Genomic DNA, 17566 nt, shown 5'->3' on the forward strand with positions numbered 1-17566 from the left:
CATGCTACATGAAATAACTCAGACAGAAAAAGTTAAGAACCATATGATTTCACTCTTATGTGGAATATAAAATTGAAAGTAACAAGTAAACAAACAAAAACTCACAGAGACAACAGGATGGTGGTTACAAGAGTAAAAGGGGTGAAGAGTAGTTAGATAAATGGGGTCAACTATATGGTGATGGAAGATAATTTACTCTAATTGGTGGGCACACATGCAATATACAAACGATGCACCACAGAGTTGTTCACTTGAAACCTATATACTTTCATTAACCAATGTCATCCCCAAAATTTTAATTTAAAAGAAAAAGTACTCCATTAAATAATCCATGCACAGTACAGCACAGACTACCTTGGTGTGGGAAGACCTCAGGAAATGCGAGGACAATAAATGTTGTTATTGTTATTATTATCTCTCTGGCTTCCTGTTTCCTGGTCTGTAGATCCAGCTATAGACTCCGTTGAACACCCATAGAATGCTAATCTGAGTATCCTCCAAAGACGTCTCTTCTTTCGTCATCAGAACGAAAACTCATTTTTAGGTTAGCTTCTGCAGCATATAGTGGGTGCAGACTTAATAGTTTTAAACAATCCTCAAATACCATAATATCACCTTTCATGGAGAAAACAATACTCTCCAAACAACCAGATTACAAAAATTTTGTCTTGTTTGTTTAAATATATGTGCAACAATGAATTAAGAGTCATTGTCTGTTCAGCTTTCACACTGTTTGTGAAGTCTGTATTGCAGCTCTTTTGTAAGAAAAGAGAAATACACAATATCAATAGCAGTGTACGGATGGGTGTGGTCTGTGAGTAAGTGGACGTGGACACTAAATATCACTAAAATTTGAGGTGAATCATGTTTTTAAACATCCAGATTATGAAGTGGTAAGAGAAAAGGATAGTAGAATCTGAACTTCTGTAGTCACTGCAGTGATTATAAAAATACTTTCCCAAAGCAGAAGATATTAGACAAATTTCATCACATGCTGCTCAGTTTGAGGCTGCTATTACCTTTCCATGCCCAGCTGCCTTTAGAATGTAGTTTTAGAAAGATCTTCAGAATGTATCAAAACAAGTAGCTCTGACTTACTAATATCAACAAACCTGTCATCTCCAAAAGAATATTATGTCATGCTAAGCTAAAGAATGACCCAAACCCAGTTTCCCATTAAACTACGATCAAGTCTGGCCCTAGCAGCATTAATCCCCATAAATTCACTGAAAACAATTGTTTTCAAGTGGACTATGACGATATCCAATACAGGTATCACTAGTCTGATTATTACTATATGCATATACGGGTTGTCTGTAAAACATAATATGAAAGTGAGCCACCATCCTTCGTGTCTGTTGCCAGATTTGACAAAGGATGAAAATCAAATGTGGGAGGAATCAAGATTGATTCTACATGTCAAGGACATCAGTTCTGCTTGAACACTGATTAAGTGATTAATGAAGTACTGCCAGAATTACTAAATCTCTCTGCAGTAAAGTGTTATTACACTTCCCTTCATAATTATAAGTTTAGGGGGGAGAAAAAGGATTGGTTTATTAGAAGTTACTCATAAACTAAATTTCATCTTTTTTTTCTAAATAAAAATCTATGAAAGACAGTAGTTCTGCTTTCTACTTCTGAGATCTTTTTAGGAAAAGATAATTTTAGATTCACCTTTTGGCCCCACATGATAAAATATACTTTTCTAAGAAATGGAAGGAGACTGCTTCCTTGATCAAGTATTAAACTTAAGTTTAGGGTATTCCTTTCATGACTGCATGTAGAATATTACTTCATTCATTCAATAAGCATTTACTGAGTGTTGGCTGTATGCTAGGCACTATGTAGAGTGCTAGAGATAGAAAAATTATTTGCCATACTATCTGTTCCTTAAACCTCTATTTATTAGTATGATTGTCTAACCACTATATTGTATACCTGAAACCAATACAAAATAATATTGAAAGTATACTGTAATTGAAAAATAAAAATAAAAAACATCAAAAAATTCTAATCTCTTCTTTTTACTAAACATAATTCTAGGTGGGTAGAATACAGCTCAGGCAAATCCTTTTAAAATAAATGAAAACAAACAAACAAAAAGCTGTATCTATTTGTTTTAGAATCATGAGAATTCTCCTAGTTAATGAAAAGAAGAGCATTCTATCTTCTACAAAAAACCCCCACATTATAATTGCACTTAAAAGACACTCTTAAAAACAAGTGATTTTAAAAGGGAAAAGAAAATAGACCAAAATGTAAGACATTTGACTGGGTTTTCAAGTGATGTCATGTAAGAGATGGACATGACTCCTCAGTGTCACCAGACCGTTCTGAGTGGAGGGTGTATGTACATACTTGACTGTTTTCTAGGGAAGAGACAGAAGAACAGTGCTGGAAGGAATATGGACATGACAGGGAAGACTAACGTTACCTATAAATGCAGAACTTTAGAACTAGATGAGATGGTAAAGCTCATTTAATTGAATCATTCTTTTACATTATTTTTACCCAAATCCATTTTGTTTCAGAAGTTTTATACCCATATATACGCAGTGAGGAATACACGTCTAGATCTAGATTTATTTACATACATTCATTAATAACCCAGAAAGAAGACAATAAACTGTTGTTGTAGGTCATTGCAATTTAAAGTAAGAGATTTGCAATTTCAAGCAAACATTTATTGAGTGCCTAATATGGTATGTGTTAGGAACCCTGCAGATAAAAGGGTACACATGTCACAGTGTTTGCCTTCAAGGAACTGATGTTCTCCCTGGGAGTATTTCATGAAATATACAGAAAGAACTATAACTTAATGCCAAAATATATTTTGACATAACAAGTATAAGCACAATGAGGTAGAAGCTAGGGGTAGAAGGGGTCAGTTTGACATAGAGGATCAAAGAAATTTCAGTCTCTCTCTCTCTCTCTCTCTCTCTCTCTCTCGCACACACACATACAGACACATACACATACACACACCTATTTTCACCCAACAAACATTGTTTATTAGGGACCTAATATTTGTCAGACATGGAAGTACACGGTGAACCAGACTAGCATGTATGCCTATCCTCATTAGAGAGAGAGTTTGGGGAGTGAAAGAGGTCTATGTATGGAGAGGTGAGGGGTCAGGTAAGGGGGCATCCTGGACCAAATAAATGCCACCAAAGCCCAGAGGTGGTAAAAATAGTCAGCTATAAAATGTCAGGAGCCTAGCTATACTCAAGACTTTGGTAGTCACAGAATATGAAGTTTGAAAGAGGTGATTTGGGGTAATTTCACAAATAACTTGAATTTTATTAACAAATTTGAGTGTTACTCCTGTTCAGATGAAAGGGAACTTTTGGAACAAGGCATGACTAAAGCTGAGGTACAAAAGACAAGTCAGGGTGGTGAATCGGTCAACAAAAACATTTATGGAGCACCTACTGTGTGCCTGACATTGTTTTGGAGCTGAGAACATAGACATAAAGGCAAATGTCCAAGTTCTTGCTTCAGAGTTCTCATTCAGGTGACACGAGACACTCCATGAGTGGAACTGGAGAACAGTCTGGAGACTAATGCTATGTTCCAGCAAGGGTGCTGGGAGGTATCAACTCAACCGGCGGTGATAAGATAGGAAGGGAGGGAATGATTAGACTCCAGCCACTAGAGAGAGAATTCAAAGGGAGAAGAAATGATAGGATTTGGTGATCAACATAATGCGAGGATTCTGGAAAAATTGCAATGACTTGCTTTCTGGCTTCAGGTATTCAGTTGGTTGCAAGATGTCTGCCTACCCCTAGGATACCGTGAGGTTGTAGTCTGAAGCCCAGGGCTACTATTACAGCTTGATCCATCTGTTTAAACAGTACTGATGAGGGACAGGGGGAGGTGGGAGGTTTCTCTTGAGGCCTTCCCACCTAACTTTCGGCATCCCTACTGATCATCCATCTGCCTGTTGGTGTCCTCTTCTGCTTTAAACTGCTCTTCTCTCAGAACTGCTAACAGTTTAAAGTTTTAAGTAAATGAACTATGGTTTGAAGTATTAAGCTAGGTGAAGTTTCTGTACATTTAACAACAAAAAAAAACACTTGAAACAAACAAAACAATAATTCCTAAAGAAATACTTTTTTTTTTTTAAATGGTGAATTTAGTCAAGCAAAGGACTTTCTGGTATTTGATAGATTACACCATAACAGTGGCCACCTAATTCAATACACACATGAAGTCAGCCTCTGTGTTGCTCCATGTTAGGAGAACTGGAAGAAAAATTCAAATGCATGGGTCACATCAAGGGCAATGTTTTCTTTTTTGTTGTTTTTTTCTTCTTTTCCAAGTGAGAGGAGGGGAGATAGACAAACAGACTTTTGCATATGCCCTGACCAAGATCCTCCTGGCAACCCCTGTCTGGGGCCAGTGCTCTGCCCATTTGGGGCCATGCTTGCAACCAAGCTATTTTTAGCACCTGAGGTGGGGGGTCCCTGGTGCCATCCTCAGCACCTGAGGCCAATGCGCTCAAACCAATCGAGCCATGGCTATGGGAGAGGAAGAAATAGAGAGAGAGAAGGGGGAGGGAGAGGGATAGGGAAGCATATGGTCAGTTTCCTGTGTGCCCTGACTGGGAATCAAACCTGGAACATCCATACACTAGGCCAATGTTCTCCCACTGAACCAAGTGGTCAGGGCCAAGTGCAATGTTTAAGACAAGCTAAGAAGCCACAGCTTACCAACTGAAATCCAATTGCAATCTCCTACCCCATTGCCCTGGGTTTAGGCTTTTCTACTACATCCACTCACACAGCTGGTGCTGGGCTCATATCCTTCCTGCCTTGTCTCATGCCTCAACTCTGCCCCATTCTTTGCTGTTCTGACAAATATTTCAATTTTGGAATGGAAGGCATTCCATCTGTAACCAGTCTAAAGGTGAGCAGCTTCTCTCAATCTCTCTCTCTCTCTCTCTCTCTTTTTCTTTTTGAGAAGGAAAAGAAGAGATAGAGAGAAGAACAGACAGGAAGGTAGAGAGATAAGAAGCATCAATTCGTAGCTGTGTCACTAGTTGTTCATTGATTGCTTTCTTATATGTGCCTTCACCAGGGGACTCCAGCTGAGCCTATGATCCCTTGCTCAAGCCAGAGACCTTGGGTTCAAGCCAGCGACCTTGGGCTCAAGCCAGTGACCATAGGATCATGTCTACGATCCCACACACTTAAGCTGGATGAGCCGGCACTGAAATCAGTGACCTCGAGGTTAGAACTTGGGTCCTCAGCGATCCAGGCTGATGTCCTTTCCACTGTGACACCATCTAGTCAGGCAGCAGCTTTTCTCCTGATATGTACTTCTTCAGCTACACAAATTTGGGTTTGCGCCCTCCAGTGAACAATGGCTGTGTTCAGATCTGATTGTGTTCCTTAGATTATGCTGTTAGCAGGAAGGGATTTGTAATTGGCGAATCAATTCCCGTTCATGGGTGAATGATGCAGAAAATCTGGATTGTTAACGTGACTTTCCAAACCAATAAGCAAGGAATTTCTGATGCTTGCAGTATGTATATTGTACTTGAAAGAACAAAGTCAGAATATGCCTGCCTTTCCTGGTCTTCTCTAATGAATATTTGCATTTGCCCCAAATCATCTGAGATTTGGTTTGTCTCTTAACAATTTGACAGCTCCTAACAAAGCCTGTGACTTCCTATCAATTGCTTTCTATTATTAATCAACTAAAAAGTTCAGTATATTTAAAAATACCTCCTTGTCCTGCCTCCGAACTTCCTTCTCTTCCCCTGCCTTAGCATTGTCCTTGACTTAGAGCCTTCTTTATTCTCCTGCAGCTTCTCAACCTGCATAATCACCACCTCCACAGGCTGGTGGACCCCTCTTGCTAAATCTTTTTGTGTATCTTTTCTCCTTTCTCTCTAATCTCCCCAAATTGTCGCTTCAAGTTCCATGAGGCTCACAGGCAGGGAAAAATGAAACCCAATTTAATCAGCTCCACCAGGTTCTGGTTTTGTGGGGATTCAAATTGCCTGTTACCAACCCCTGTGTGGAGTAGATGAACCCTTTCAGACTGTCCTCGCCACTCCCTGCCAGTCTCTTTCCCTCCCCTGTCCCTCTGTCGCTGTCCATGTCATTTAGCTGTAGTGACCCTTGTAGAAAATCATACTATATCTTTAGAAGTTCTTTGCTGTATCTTACCAATGAATTTTTAAGCTGAGTGGAAAACATATTTCTTCTTTTTAGCTTTTTGTAGTTTATTGCTCTATTATTTTGTCTTTATTTAAGTCTGGAGTATCTAATAGACATTGCTGGTGTAAAAATCATTACTGACAGCAGCTATGTTATTATCTTCCAGACTGTTGAAAATGTACCGTTTCAGTCACCAGGGAACCTCGTTACAAAGAGCAAGTTATGGCAAGACACAGTAAGACAGAACACTGCTACACTTCTTTTACAAATGCCACATGTTGAAGCCCTGAGGGGAACGTATGATTCAAAGACTTGGTCATCAAAACAAACAACACAGAGAAGAACTCCAACAACAAAGCAACGCTGGGAAAGATGTGACATCATTGAAGGCAAAAGTGTTTACAGGAGCTGTCATTTTAACTGCTTTGGGAATATACCCATTTAAAACAATGCATTCAATTAAGTGGGAAATAAAAATTGAAAAGAAAACCATATTTTCATGGTAAATAGATTGCTAGCCCCTGATTCATTTGCACAGACCACCATAACCAAGTAAATGAGTGGATTAAACCAGTGGTTTTCAATTGCCGGTCCTCAGCTGAAAACCACAGGCTTAAGCAACAGCAACGATCGTCTCATAGATCTGGAGACTGCAAGGCAAGGTGCTAGCAGTGTTGGCTCCTTCTGAGGCCTACGAGGGAAGGATCTGTTCCAGGCCTCCCTTTCTGGCTTCTAGATAGCTACTTCTCCCTGTGTTTCTTTATATCACCTACTCTCTATGCATATTTCTGTATCAAAATTTCCTCTTCTTATGAGGACATCAGTCTTACTAAATTAGGGCCCACTTTAATCACCTTATTGTAATTTGATTACCTCTGTAAAGACCTTATCTCCAAATAAGGTCTCATTATGAGGTATTGAGGAGTTAGAACTTCATCATAGAACTTTTGAGGGGAATACAATTTAACCCATAACTGTCACCATGCATCTTACTGAGGCTGGGCTACCTAACGTGCAGGGTCCAGAGTAAAGTGAAAATCAGGGCCCTGGCTGGGGCAGGAAAGTTGAGTCACTCATGGGCTCACTCCCCATGGGCCCATGAGTGATTGCAATTTCCATGCCAGGAAGAGCTGGGAACACAATTAGTAGCTGGATAGGAATAGGTGGTAGGTTTCCACTCAGTCCCCGCGGAACACACAGGCGCTGCCAGCCTAGTGGGGACAGCCACTGCCTTGCTCTCTCCCGAGATGCCACTGGCCATCCACTCCCAGGCCCAGGGCCTCCAGGCCCCCAACCCCAATGCAACCTGGTGGCCACGTGGGTGGCAGACAGGAGTATAAAGGGGGAAGCTGAAAACCCTTGGGGAAGTAGGGAGGTGACACGAAGACTTGGAGTGCAGCTCTAAGCCCCTGGCTCATGCTCCGTTGTTCCAGGGGACTTCATGCCCAAAGCACAAACTCAAAGATAAAAATGTTTAAGAATTTCAAGACCCCAAACCACAGAGCATTAAATCCAGTGGTGGCGGGGTTTCGTACGTAGCAGAGCAGCTCCCTCGCTGCGATCTATTGAGAGTCAGCCCTCGACACAAGGGTTTGTATATTTAAATTAAAAAAAAAAAAGAATCCAGTGGTGGGATTCAGACATTTTGCACTGGTTTGGTAGAACCAATACCTAATTTTTTGTTGAGTTTGGTGAACCAGTTGTTAAAATGGCACTTGGAATCAGGGTTCTTGCTCAGGTGGGTGCCTGGGCATCTACCCAATGTGGAAGTCACAAATTTACATTTCTTATACTCTTTTTTAATGGTCATGTGTGCAACAGCATATTCTAAGCGCTCGTAGTAATCTTCATTCTGTCTATAGGTGTAAACAATGGCAGGTGGGGATGCCAATCAAGAAAAAATATGGGAATATCCTAAATAGCAGTTTTATTTTTTTTGTCAATCCTAAATAACAGTTTTATTGTTTTTTGTCAATCCTAAATAATAGTTTTATTGTTTTTTGTCAGGTATTATTTAATATTTTAAAACTCTTATAATTTAGTTTTGTGTACCTCTTTTATTGTACTTATTTAAGTATTAAATACATGAAATAATAAACCACCTTTCACTATATATATATTTTTTGTACTGTACTTAAAATGGTCATTAGGACAGAGAACTGGTTGTTAAATTATTTGAATCCCACAACTGATTAAACCCCAAATTTGAGTCCCTTCTGAGTATGGGACCCTATGAGACTGCTTGGGGCACATACCCATAAAGCCTTCCCTGTTCTTATTTATCCAAGACTAACCCAATAGGAAAAAGACTGTGGAAAACTGCAGAGCATTTCTTTTAGAGTAGAGTCACTTGAAGGTGAAGAGTATCTGCCTCAGTTTCTCCATCTGCACAATGGGTTTAAAATTAGTGCTGGCCTCACTGGATCCTGATAATGATTACCTCAGTCTCTATGCCCACTTTATAAATGTTAACAAGAGAAAAGCAAATATTAACTTTGAACATGGGTAATGTAAAATAGTAGAAAAATATGACAATGATTATAGTTAGACAATCACCTAGAATTTTCTGTTTATATTTTTATAATTGAAATGGGAAGTTCTCAGACTTATAGGTACAGAGACTAGACTGATGGTTGCCAGATGGGAGGAGAGTTGCGGGGGGATGGGTGAAAATGATGACGGGATTAGGAAGCACCAGTTGGTAGTTACAGAATAGTCACAGGGATGTAGGCTACAGTATAGGGAAGGGAATGCAGTCAATATTATAATAACTCTAATAACTATGTACAGCACTAAGAGGGTCCTGGCAATATCAGGGGAACACTTGGTAAAGTATATAATTGTCTAAGCACTGTGCTAGACACCTAAAACTAACACAAAATATATTTTTAAGAAAAGAAAGTTCTCGGCCCTGGCTGGTTGGCTTAGCGGTAGAGCGTCGGCCTGGCGTGCGGGGGACTCGGGTTCGATTCCCGGCCAGGGCATATAGGAGAAGCGCCCATTTGCTTCTCCCCCCCCCTCCTTCCTCTCTGTCTCTCACTTCCCCTCCCGCAGCCAAGGCTCCATTGGAGCAAAGATGGCCCGGGCGCTGGGGATGGCTCCTTGGCCTCTGCCCCAGGCGCTAGAGAGGCTCTGGTCGCGACAGAGCGATGCCCCGGAGGGGCAGAGCATTGCTCCCTGGTGGGCAGAGCGTCGCCCCTGGTGGGCGTGCCTGGTGGATCCCAGTTGGGCACATGCGGGAATCTGTCTGACTGTCTCTCCCTGTTTCCAGCTTCAGAAAAATACAAAAAAAAAAAAAAAAAGAAAAGAAAGTTCTCAAGAACAGAATGCCCAAAACCTGAAATAGTAAAAATTTCTATTAGCATATTTCTTTGGAACTGCATAGTCTGGAAAGGATCATAATTAACAAGTCCTGGGGACACAAGAAAGTGGAGACATCTTGCTGTTTTGCTTAGCTCTGTTTCATTAGAACCTAATTTATAGAAATTCTAATAATGTTTCTCCATTTTTTTTTGAGTGGCTTTATATAGATATTATTCTCTAAGGGACTGAATATAGTGTTTATAAGGTGTTGTTTTGTTTGTCTCTTTTATGAACTGTAGTATTTCTTTACACTTTGATCAGTTAAACATTATAATTTATGTCACCAGCTTTATATTAGGACATTTCCTCAAAGCCGTTTAGGAGGCTTTGGTCTATAAATGTCTCCAGTATATTACTTTGATAGATTATGTGAGGATCCATCACATAGGGATGAGTTCAAAAGAGGCAAACAAAGAAATCATTTCTTCAGAAAACCTGATTATAAATAAGCGAATTGTTAGGTCAAGGAAGGGGAGCTGCGGGGGCAACTGAGCTCTCTGTGGCTCACCCTTTCTGGTCACTGACTTGGAATCCCCATCGTGGGGTATCGGTTACTGCGACAACCAACAATAGGAAAAGAGGTCAGGAGCTCAATGAGAAAGAGTAAAAACAACTAGGAAAACTGAAAGTCCAAGATGACTCTCAAAATCTCCGAGGAAGGTCCTGGCCGGTTGGCTCAGTGGTAGAGCGTCGGCCTGGCGTGCAAGGGGTCCCAGGTTCGATTCCGGGCCAGGGCACACAGGAGGGGCGCCCATCTGCTTCTCCACCCCTCCCCCTCTCCTTCCTCTCTGTCTCTCTCTTCCCCTCCCGCAGCGAGGCTCTATTGGAGCAGAGATGGCCCAGGCGCTGGGGATGGCTCCTTGGCCTCTGCCCCAGGCGCTGGAGTGGCTCTGGTCGCGACAGAGCGACGCCCCGGAGGGGCAGAGCGTCGCCCCCTGGTGGGCGTGCCGGGTGGATCCCGGTCAGGCGCATGCAGGAGTCTGTCTGACTGTCTCTCCTCGTTTCCAGCTTCGGAAAAATACAAAAAAAAAAAAAAATCTCCAAGGAAAGGAGCCAGTCAGAGTTGCTGAGATGAGATCTGTATGAAGTAGGAGGGATTCTGAGAAACGACCAACAAAGATGGGAGAAACATGACTGAGTGATTCATGGCCAGGAAGGGCAGTGAAACCAGTATCTGATATGCTTTTACTTAATTCCACATCTCTAGAGTTTAGGTATTACTTAGAAAAAGAAAAAAACAGTCAATAGCTTTGCACATGTCTGCTTTATGAAATATTCACTCCTACATGTGGGAAGTACTGGTTTGGAAAAGAGTTGCAGAGAGTAAGAGGCTTGCCTCCTGTTTTTCTTGCCATAAAATAAAACCACACACTCCCTCACACAACAGGATACAGAATGAACTATTTAATGGAGTCACAAGGCTATCCAGGGGTTCTTTGCATTAGTGGTTAAGTGCCTGGTCCAAATCCCTACTAAGCTCAAGTTACTTAACCTTTCTTGATCTGTAAAAGAATGGTATGTATTAATAGTGCCTACCTGGTTTTCATGAGGACTCAATGTGTTAATGTAGGCAAAGGGGCACATAGTAACCACTTGCCGAAAGTTAAATACTATTAGAAGCAGTCGAGATTGGCCCTTTTCACCTGACCAGGCAGTGGTGCAGTGGATAGAGCATCAAACTGGGATGTGGAGGACCCAGGTTTGAGACCCCGAGGTCACCAGCTAGAGCGCGGGCTCATCTGGCTTGAGCAAGGCTCAGGTGGCTGGCTTGAGCAAGGGGTCACTCGTTCTGCTGTAGCCCCCCCCCCCCCCCCCCCGTCAAGGCACATATGAGAAAGCAATCATTGAACAACTAAGGTGCTGCAATGAAGAATGGACGCTTCTCATCTCTCTCCCTTTCTGTCTGTCTGTCCCTCTCTCTGACACCGCTGCCTTGGGGTAGTGGCTCTCATCACCCTCCTTCAGAAACCACACCCAGGTGGCACCACCCTGAACTCTTCCTCACACTCACTACATGATTCCAGCAGACTCCTCGCTGTCCTCCCCACTCCACAGCACACAAATGACCAGCACTGTGTCCTGGTATTTTCCCCACCACAGGCTGTGGACCATTTAATGAGTCATGAGATCGGTTTAATGACCAGCACTACAAAACAAAATAGAATGGAAGACAGTGGAAAGGTAGCAGCACATTATATTAAGTAAGGATGTTTTTTGACTAAACTTTGTTTAGACGTGTATGTCGGTACTGCTCCAGACACTTGTTTAGACGTGTATGTCGGTACTGCTCCAGACACTTGTTTAGACGTGTATGTCGGTACTGCTCCAGACACTTGGCTCCTCAACCTCTTCTGCTCCAAGCATCTTGCTTCACCTGTTCTCCACCTTAGTGACCATTTCTACAGCCACTCCTTGGATCGGGTCACTGCTGAGAATGATCACCTCTACAGCTCGTTATTTCCATTGTGTAACCTACCCCTCTGACTCTGCCATTTCTCCTATCTCCTAACTTTCACTAAATCCATTATTACTTACTTTCTTCTTCTTTACCCCATATTTCTGAATCCAAACTTTCTGCTCCTTAATATTTCTATTGGGACTGAATTTTTAGCTTGGGTCATCAGTGTCTTTTTTTTTTTTTTGTATTTTTCTGAAGCTGGAAACGGGGAGAGACAGTCAGACAGACTCCCGCATGCGCCCGACCGGGATCCACCCGGCACGCCCACCAGGGGCGACGCTCTGCCCACCAGGGGGCGATGCTCTGCCCCTCCGGGGCATCGCTCTGCCGTGATCAGAGCCACTCTAGTGCCTGGGGCAGAGGCCAAGGAGCCATCCCCAGTGCCCGGGCCATCTTTGCTCCAATGGAGCCTTGGCTGTGGGAGGGGAAGAGAGAGACAGAGAGGAAGGAGGGGGGGTGGAGAAGCAAATGAGCGCTTCTCCTATGTGCCCTGGCCGGGAATCGAACCTGGGTCCCCTGCACACCAGGCTGACGCTCTACCACTGAGCCAACCGGCCAGGGCCATCAGTGTCTTTCTTCATGAGCAATTGCTTTAACCTTCCAGATGGTCTCTCGCTGCCCTTCAGAATTACCCTTTTCAAATCCCAAACTGACTATGGCATTCACACTTGAAAGTGTGACCTGGTTCCCCTTTGTCCAGACTTACATACAACACCCTTTTCAGCAGTACCATCACCCAATCAGATTTCCCCCCCATCATTAAGCATAGTGCTTCTAACCAAACTCCTCAGTCCTTATCTCTTGCATGCTTCCAAATGTAGACTTGTCACAGCTTTTTGTCCTGACCCCCCTATTCTGGGGGTCTACTCAGCCACAGGACCTAGTGGGGCAGCATCACTGTACGTCTCACACCCTCACCATGGCCTACCAGCCACGGGAAGACCTCTGATTCCGGGGCAGAGCACAGGGACTGGTCAGCCTACTGTGACCAGTGTGGCTAGATTCTTCTCCTAGGAAATGAAGGAGAGTGAGAGAGAGAGAGAGAGAGAGAGAGAGAGAGAGGGGGGAGGGAGAGAGAGGAAGTAGTTGTTTCATTTGAGTGGCTTGTTCTTGGCTCCCGGCAGGTCTGGTTGCACAGGAGAACCTGTCCTTGGGCCCCTCTGAGATCCTGGTACCCTTACATCCAACCCTACATTTGCCTGTGTGACCTCTAGGACCCACTTTCCTCCATCCCAAAGAGCCCAGACTAGAACTTTCCGCTCACTGAACTACTGTTGCCCAACACAGATTCTGCACCTTTGCACACGCACTCCTTTTCCAGGAATGTTCTAGCTCCTTTGTCCCATGTGGCAACGACTGACTTATCCCTCAGGGAAACAAACGTCCTACTGTGAGTCCCCAGATGCTCAGGCCAGTCCCTCCTCTGCATCCCTTTAGCACTTTGCTCATTCCTTATTCTCAGAACACCTACTGTACTGTTTCAAAATTGTTTGTGTTTCAGTATCTGTCTCTGGAATCTCAGTCTCTTGGGAACAGTATCTTACTCCTGCTGATATTTTGTCTCTCCAATCTGTGGGTGAGTAGACGATTCTGCTGGTTCCGTACCCTCACCGCCGACCCTGGAGGCCACTCACCTGGTACCATTCTCATTTACTCTGACCCGCTTTCTGTGTCTTCCTGCCTGACGGAGCTCCAGGTGGTCCAGAACACCAGCTTAGTGCCCCAGGAGGGGCCCTCCATCAGTGCCCCATGGGGTGGTAGATGAATGCCTGTGCTTCTTCCTATCCATCAGCAGGTCTCTCAGAAAGACCTTTGTGAAATTGAGCCCCAGCCTGACCAGGCGGTGGTGCAGTGGATAAAGTGTCGGACTGGGATGCAGAGGACCCAAGTTCCGAGACCTTGAGGTCTCCAGCTTGAGCGCAGGCTCATCTGGTTTGAGCAAAGCTCACCAGCTTGAACCCAAGGTCGCTGGCTTGAGCAAGGGGTTACTCGGTCTGCTGTAGCCCCATGGTCAAGGCACATGTGAGAAAGCAATCAATGAACAACTAAGGTGTCGTAATGAAAAACTGATGATTGATGCTTCTCATCTCTCCATTCCAGTCTGTCTGTCCCTGTCTATCCCTCCTTCTGACTCTCTCTCTATCTCTGTGTAAAAAAAAAAAAAAAAATTGAGCCCCAGTTGCCTAGAATGGCTTTCCTCGGTCTCTTCCCTGTCTTGTTTCCTCTCTCCTTCACTGTGCCTTCTAGAATCACCCCCCAAATAAACTTGCATCTAAATAAACATGTTTCGGTGATTGCTTTTGGGTGCACCTAAATCAAGACAGGGAGATAAGGCACACAGCGCCTGACAGACAGTGAACAGACAGCTGAGGCCTCCGGCCCCTCACCCGTCTTCCGGTGGGCACAGAATGTCAAGAGACACCCCCACCCTCTCCACCTAGCTTTCTGTCTTCTCTCCACGTAGGGCTCCATGGTCAAACACTTAGGGCTCAAACACTTTATGTGCCTTGGTCATTGGTCATTCAGAAGAGCCTACCATGACCAGCCCCAATAGATGATATAGCCGTTGGCTCCCTCCAGTCTGGCCTATGGAAAGCTGAATTTTAGAGACAAAACTCTACTGTGTTGGTTGAAGCCAATTCACATATTATTTTCAGCCTTCAATATGGTATCAGAATCCTTTTACTTGCCCCCCAACTCATTTCCTCTAGCAGCCTTCCCAGAGACTGTGCTCGCCTTCCCCAGGATGCCATTTCCTCCTAATTGTCTCCACTGCCTTCCCACTGTCTGGCGTACTTGCGGAAGCCAAGTTATCCAGTTTCGGCACTTGGGTAGAAGAAAGGCTCTGATTCCAGAGCTACAGTGAGACCCCTTGGTACAGACATGCCAAGTTTGAGGCTGGGCTCAAGGCAGTGAAGAATTGTTACAGGCCGTCAACCTGTCAGAATGGTCTGGACTGGCCAGAGGAAGAGGGCGTTATGGTGATATCTAAACAAAAGAACAATACATCAGTATTGTTATTAGGTTCATTTTTATGTATGAGGAAACTGAGAGGTTAAAAAACTTGCCCAAGGTCACACAGCTGGTAAACAGGGGAGCCAGGATTTGAACCCAGGCAGTCTGGCTCCCAGAGTCCATGAATTTAACTGCTATATAACACTGTACCTACTGATTTTTGAATATAAAATTGATAAATGATTGAAAAGTCAGCACAATACCATCAATTATCTGCCTCCCAGGCTTGGGATGCTTAAATACATATCAGAAAAATCAATAATACATATCAGAAAGTTCAGATAAAAAATACTATATGTATAATCTGTCTTATGTTATTATATATCACGTATTAGTGGATAGAAAACTGAAACAGGAGCACAGTTTTTCCTGGTTACTCTGTGGATGCCAATCATGGCTAAAAGCAAGTCATTGAACACAATGGTAAACTGAAGCATCCCAAAACACAGCTCTACCTCGGCTTCCACATCTGAAGAATGGATGGGTAGAGTAGGCAACGTGTCAGGTCCCTTCCACTGTTAAGATTACTTTTTCCATCTTTGTATAAATAGGAAAAACCTGATTTCAAACTTGTCTAGATTATACTTGAAATTTCACTGACGTGACTGGAGTCAAGCAAAGGAGCCAGTGTGAGGACCAGTACACTGAATGCCACATGCTCTCTGTGCTCTTTAGAACATCAGTAGCAGCATTTTCATGTTTGAAGATTTTCTGTGCCAACTATGTCAAATGCTTCAAACATGCAGACTGTCACCTGGGAAGTACAGGTGGTAGCAGATGGCTCTGGCTTCAGAGTGTCCTCGAGTATTAAAGAGAAGGCACTGATTAGAAACTAACCCAGGCCAGGATTTGGGTCTGCTACATATAGAAGGGATTATTCCATTCCTGTTAACCCAGCTCAGAGGATCACCAGTGCTTTCTTTGTGTGGCTGGGTCCAGCCTCTGTCCCATGGGCGGCGGCTGCCCTGTTCTGATACCTAGTGCACGGGCAAAGTCCACATTTTAAAATATAAGCACTGCCCAGTTAACTCGCAATGGAGATGGGCCACACCACAGGGTTAGAGGTGCATCCACAGGAGCAATGTTACTGAACTGACCAAGGAGGCAAGAGGCCTCCGACCTTTGGCCACTTTAGAGTAAGAACCGCTATACCTGTCCTTGATAAAGCCTCCTGGGAGTGCTAGAGAATACGGTCCAGAAAAGATACCTCAGAAACGTAGTGTACACAATATGTTGAGAGGAATCAAAATGAACGTAGCTCTGGTGAAACCCTGTTTTACCCCTTCTCCAAACTCATCCCCACAGGCAGAGAGGAGGGAGGCTGCCAGGCTGCTCCGGTTGATTGAGCTTCCCCTGCTCCTTCCCTCAGGAACCTCCACTGCTGGGTGCTGTCTTCTCTGCCTCAGAGGCAGTCCGTGCAGCTACTCACTGAAGTGACCACCGCGCAGGTCTCTTTACACGTCCCTTTATGGACTTTATGTATAGTAGGTGCTCAACAAATGTTGGGTGAATGGACCCTTGTGTGCACATGTGTTGGGGGATATTCCGCTGACTGGGGTGCCACATGCCTGATCTCAGTTATACTCAGCGGTCTCGTGGATATCACAGACTCCATCTCTCTTAACGAGAGACACTGAGGAGCAAAAGGAGCAGCTTGTTCCAGTTCACACAGCTGATCAGGGCCACAGGCGCGCCTCTCCCCCATCTGGTCTGAGCGGCGTTAATAGAGAAGATTAAGTTTTCTTTCCCGGAAAGGGCGGAGAGGAGAGGCCCGCTTGGGGCCCCTCCACAGGTGGTGGCGCACACCCAGAGCGCTTGTTTGGGGGCGGGCGGGGGACAAAATGGAACATCTTTTTGCCATCATTTATCCGAGAGATGCTCCTCCCAAGTAACTCTTGAGAAGCTTACGTTTGGAAACGTCTCCCAACCTCACAAGTGCTGCCTGTGCGCCGCGGAAACCTGAAGGATGCGGGGCCGGGGTGGGGGGCGCAGGGTCCCGAGAAAGGGGTGCAGAGAGGCGGCCACCGTCTCCACTCGGGCGCCTAGCCGCCCTCGCTGCCCCCCACCCCCCACCCCAGTCTCGCCCTTTCCACTCCCTTGACCGCCTCAGCCCCGAAGTGCCAGCTGGTCCCTCCGGCCCGGGGACACTCACCCTGCCACTCCGGGACCCGCTCGGGAGCGAGGCCCGCCGCCACGCCCTCGGCACAGCCCCGCGGCGCGCTCAGCAGCAGCAGCAGCGGCAGCAGCAGCATCGCTACCACTGGCCCCGCGGGGCGCCCAGGTCTCTCCGGCCGGGCCAGCCCGTGGTCCCAGAGCCCGGCCAGCAGCGAGGCGGGCCGAAACCAGCGCCCTCCGGGCCCCGCACTCCCCACGGGTCTCGCCACCCCTGAGCCGCCGAGACCCACTCTGTCACCCCTGTCGCCACAGTGTGCGAACACTCGGGGCTCGGCTCGGAGCTGGGAGACGGGAAAACCGCGGAGGTTGTCACCGCCCTGCCCCCTCGGGCTTGGAGGAGGAGGTGCAGGGGGGACCATTTGCCCATCCCAGAAATGCCTGC

General features: G+C 45.0%; 1 protein-coding gene across 3 annotated transcripts in view; it reads right to left on the minus strand.

Moving 5' to 3' along the window:
* The window catches only part of PLA2R1 (phospholipase A2 receptor 1), a 129081-nt gene extending 111515 nt beyond the window's left edge, over positions 1-17566 (minus strand). For all 3 annotated transcript variants that reach the window (XM_066345252.1, XM_066345251.1, XM_066345250.1), the window contains exon 1: positions 17162-17566. In XM_066345252.1, coding sequence (XP_066201349.1) covers positions 17162-17543 — 382 coding nt within the window. In that variant the 5' untranslated portion in view covers positions 17544-17566. The remainder of the gene's footprint in view (positions 1-17161) is intronic.

Source organism: Saccopteryx leptura, chromosome 7, assembly GCF_036850995.1.
Source record: "Saccopteryx leptura isolate mSacLep1 chromosome 7, mSacLep1_pri_phased_curated, whole genome shotgun sequence".
Taxonomy (NCBI): Eukaryota; Metazoa; Chordata; class Mammalia; order Chiroptera; family Emballonuridae; genus Saccopteryx; species Saccopteryx leptura.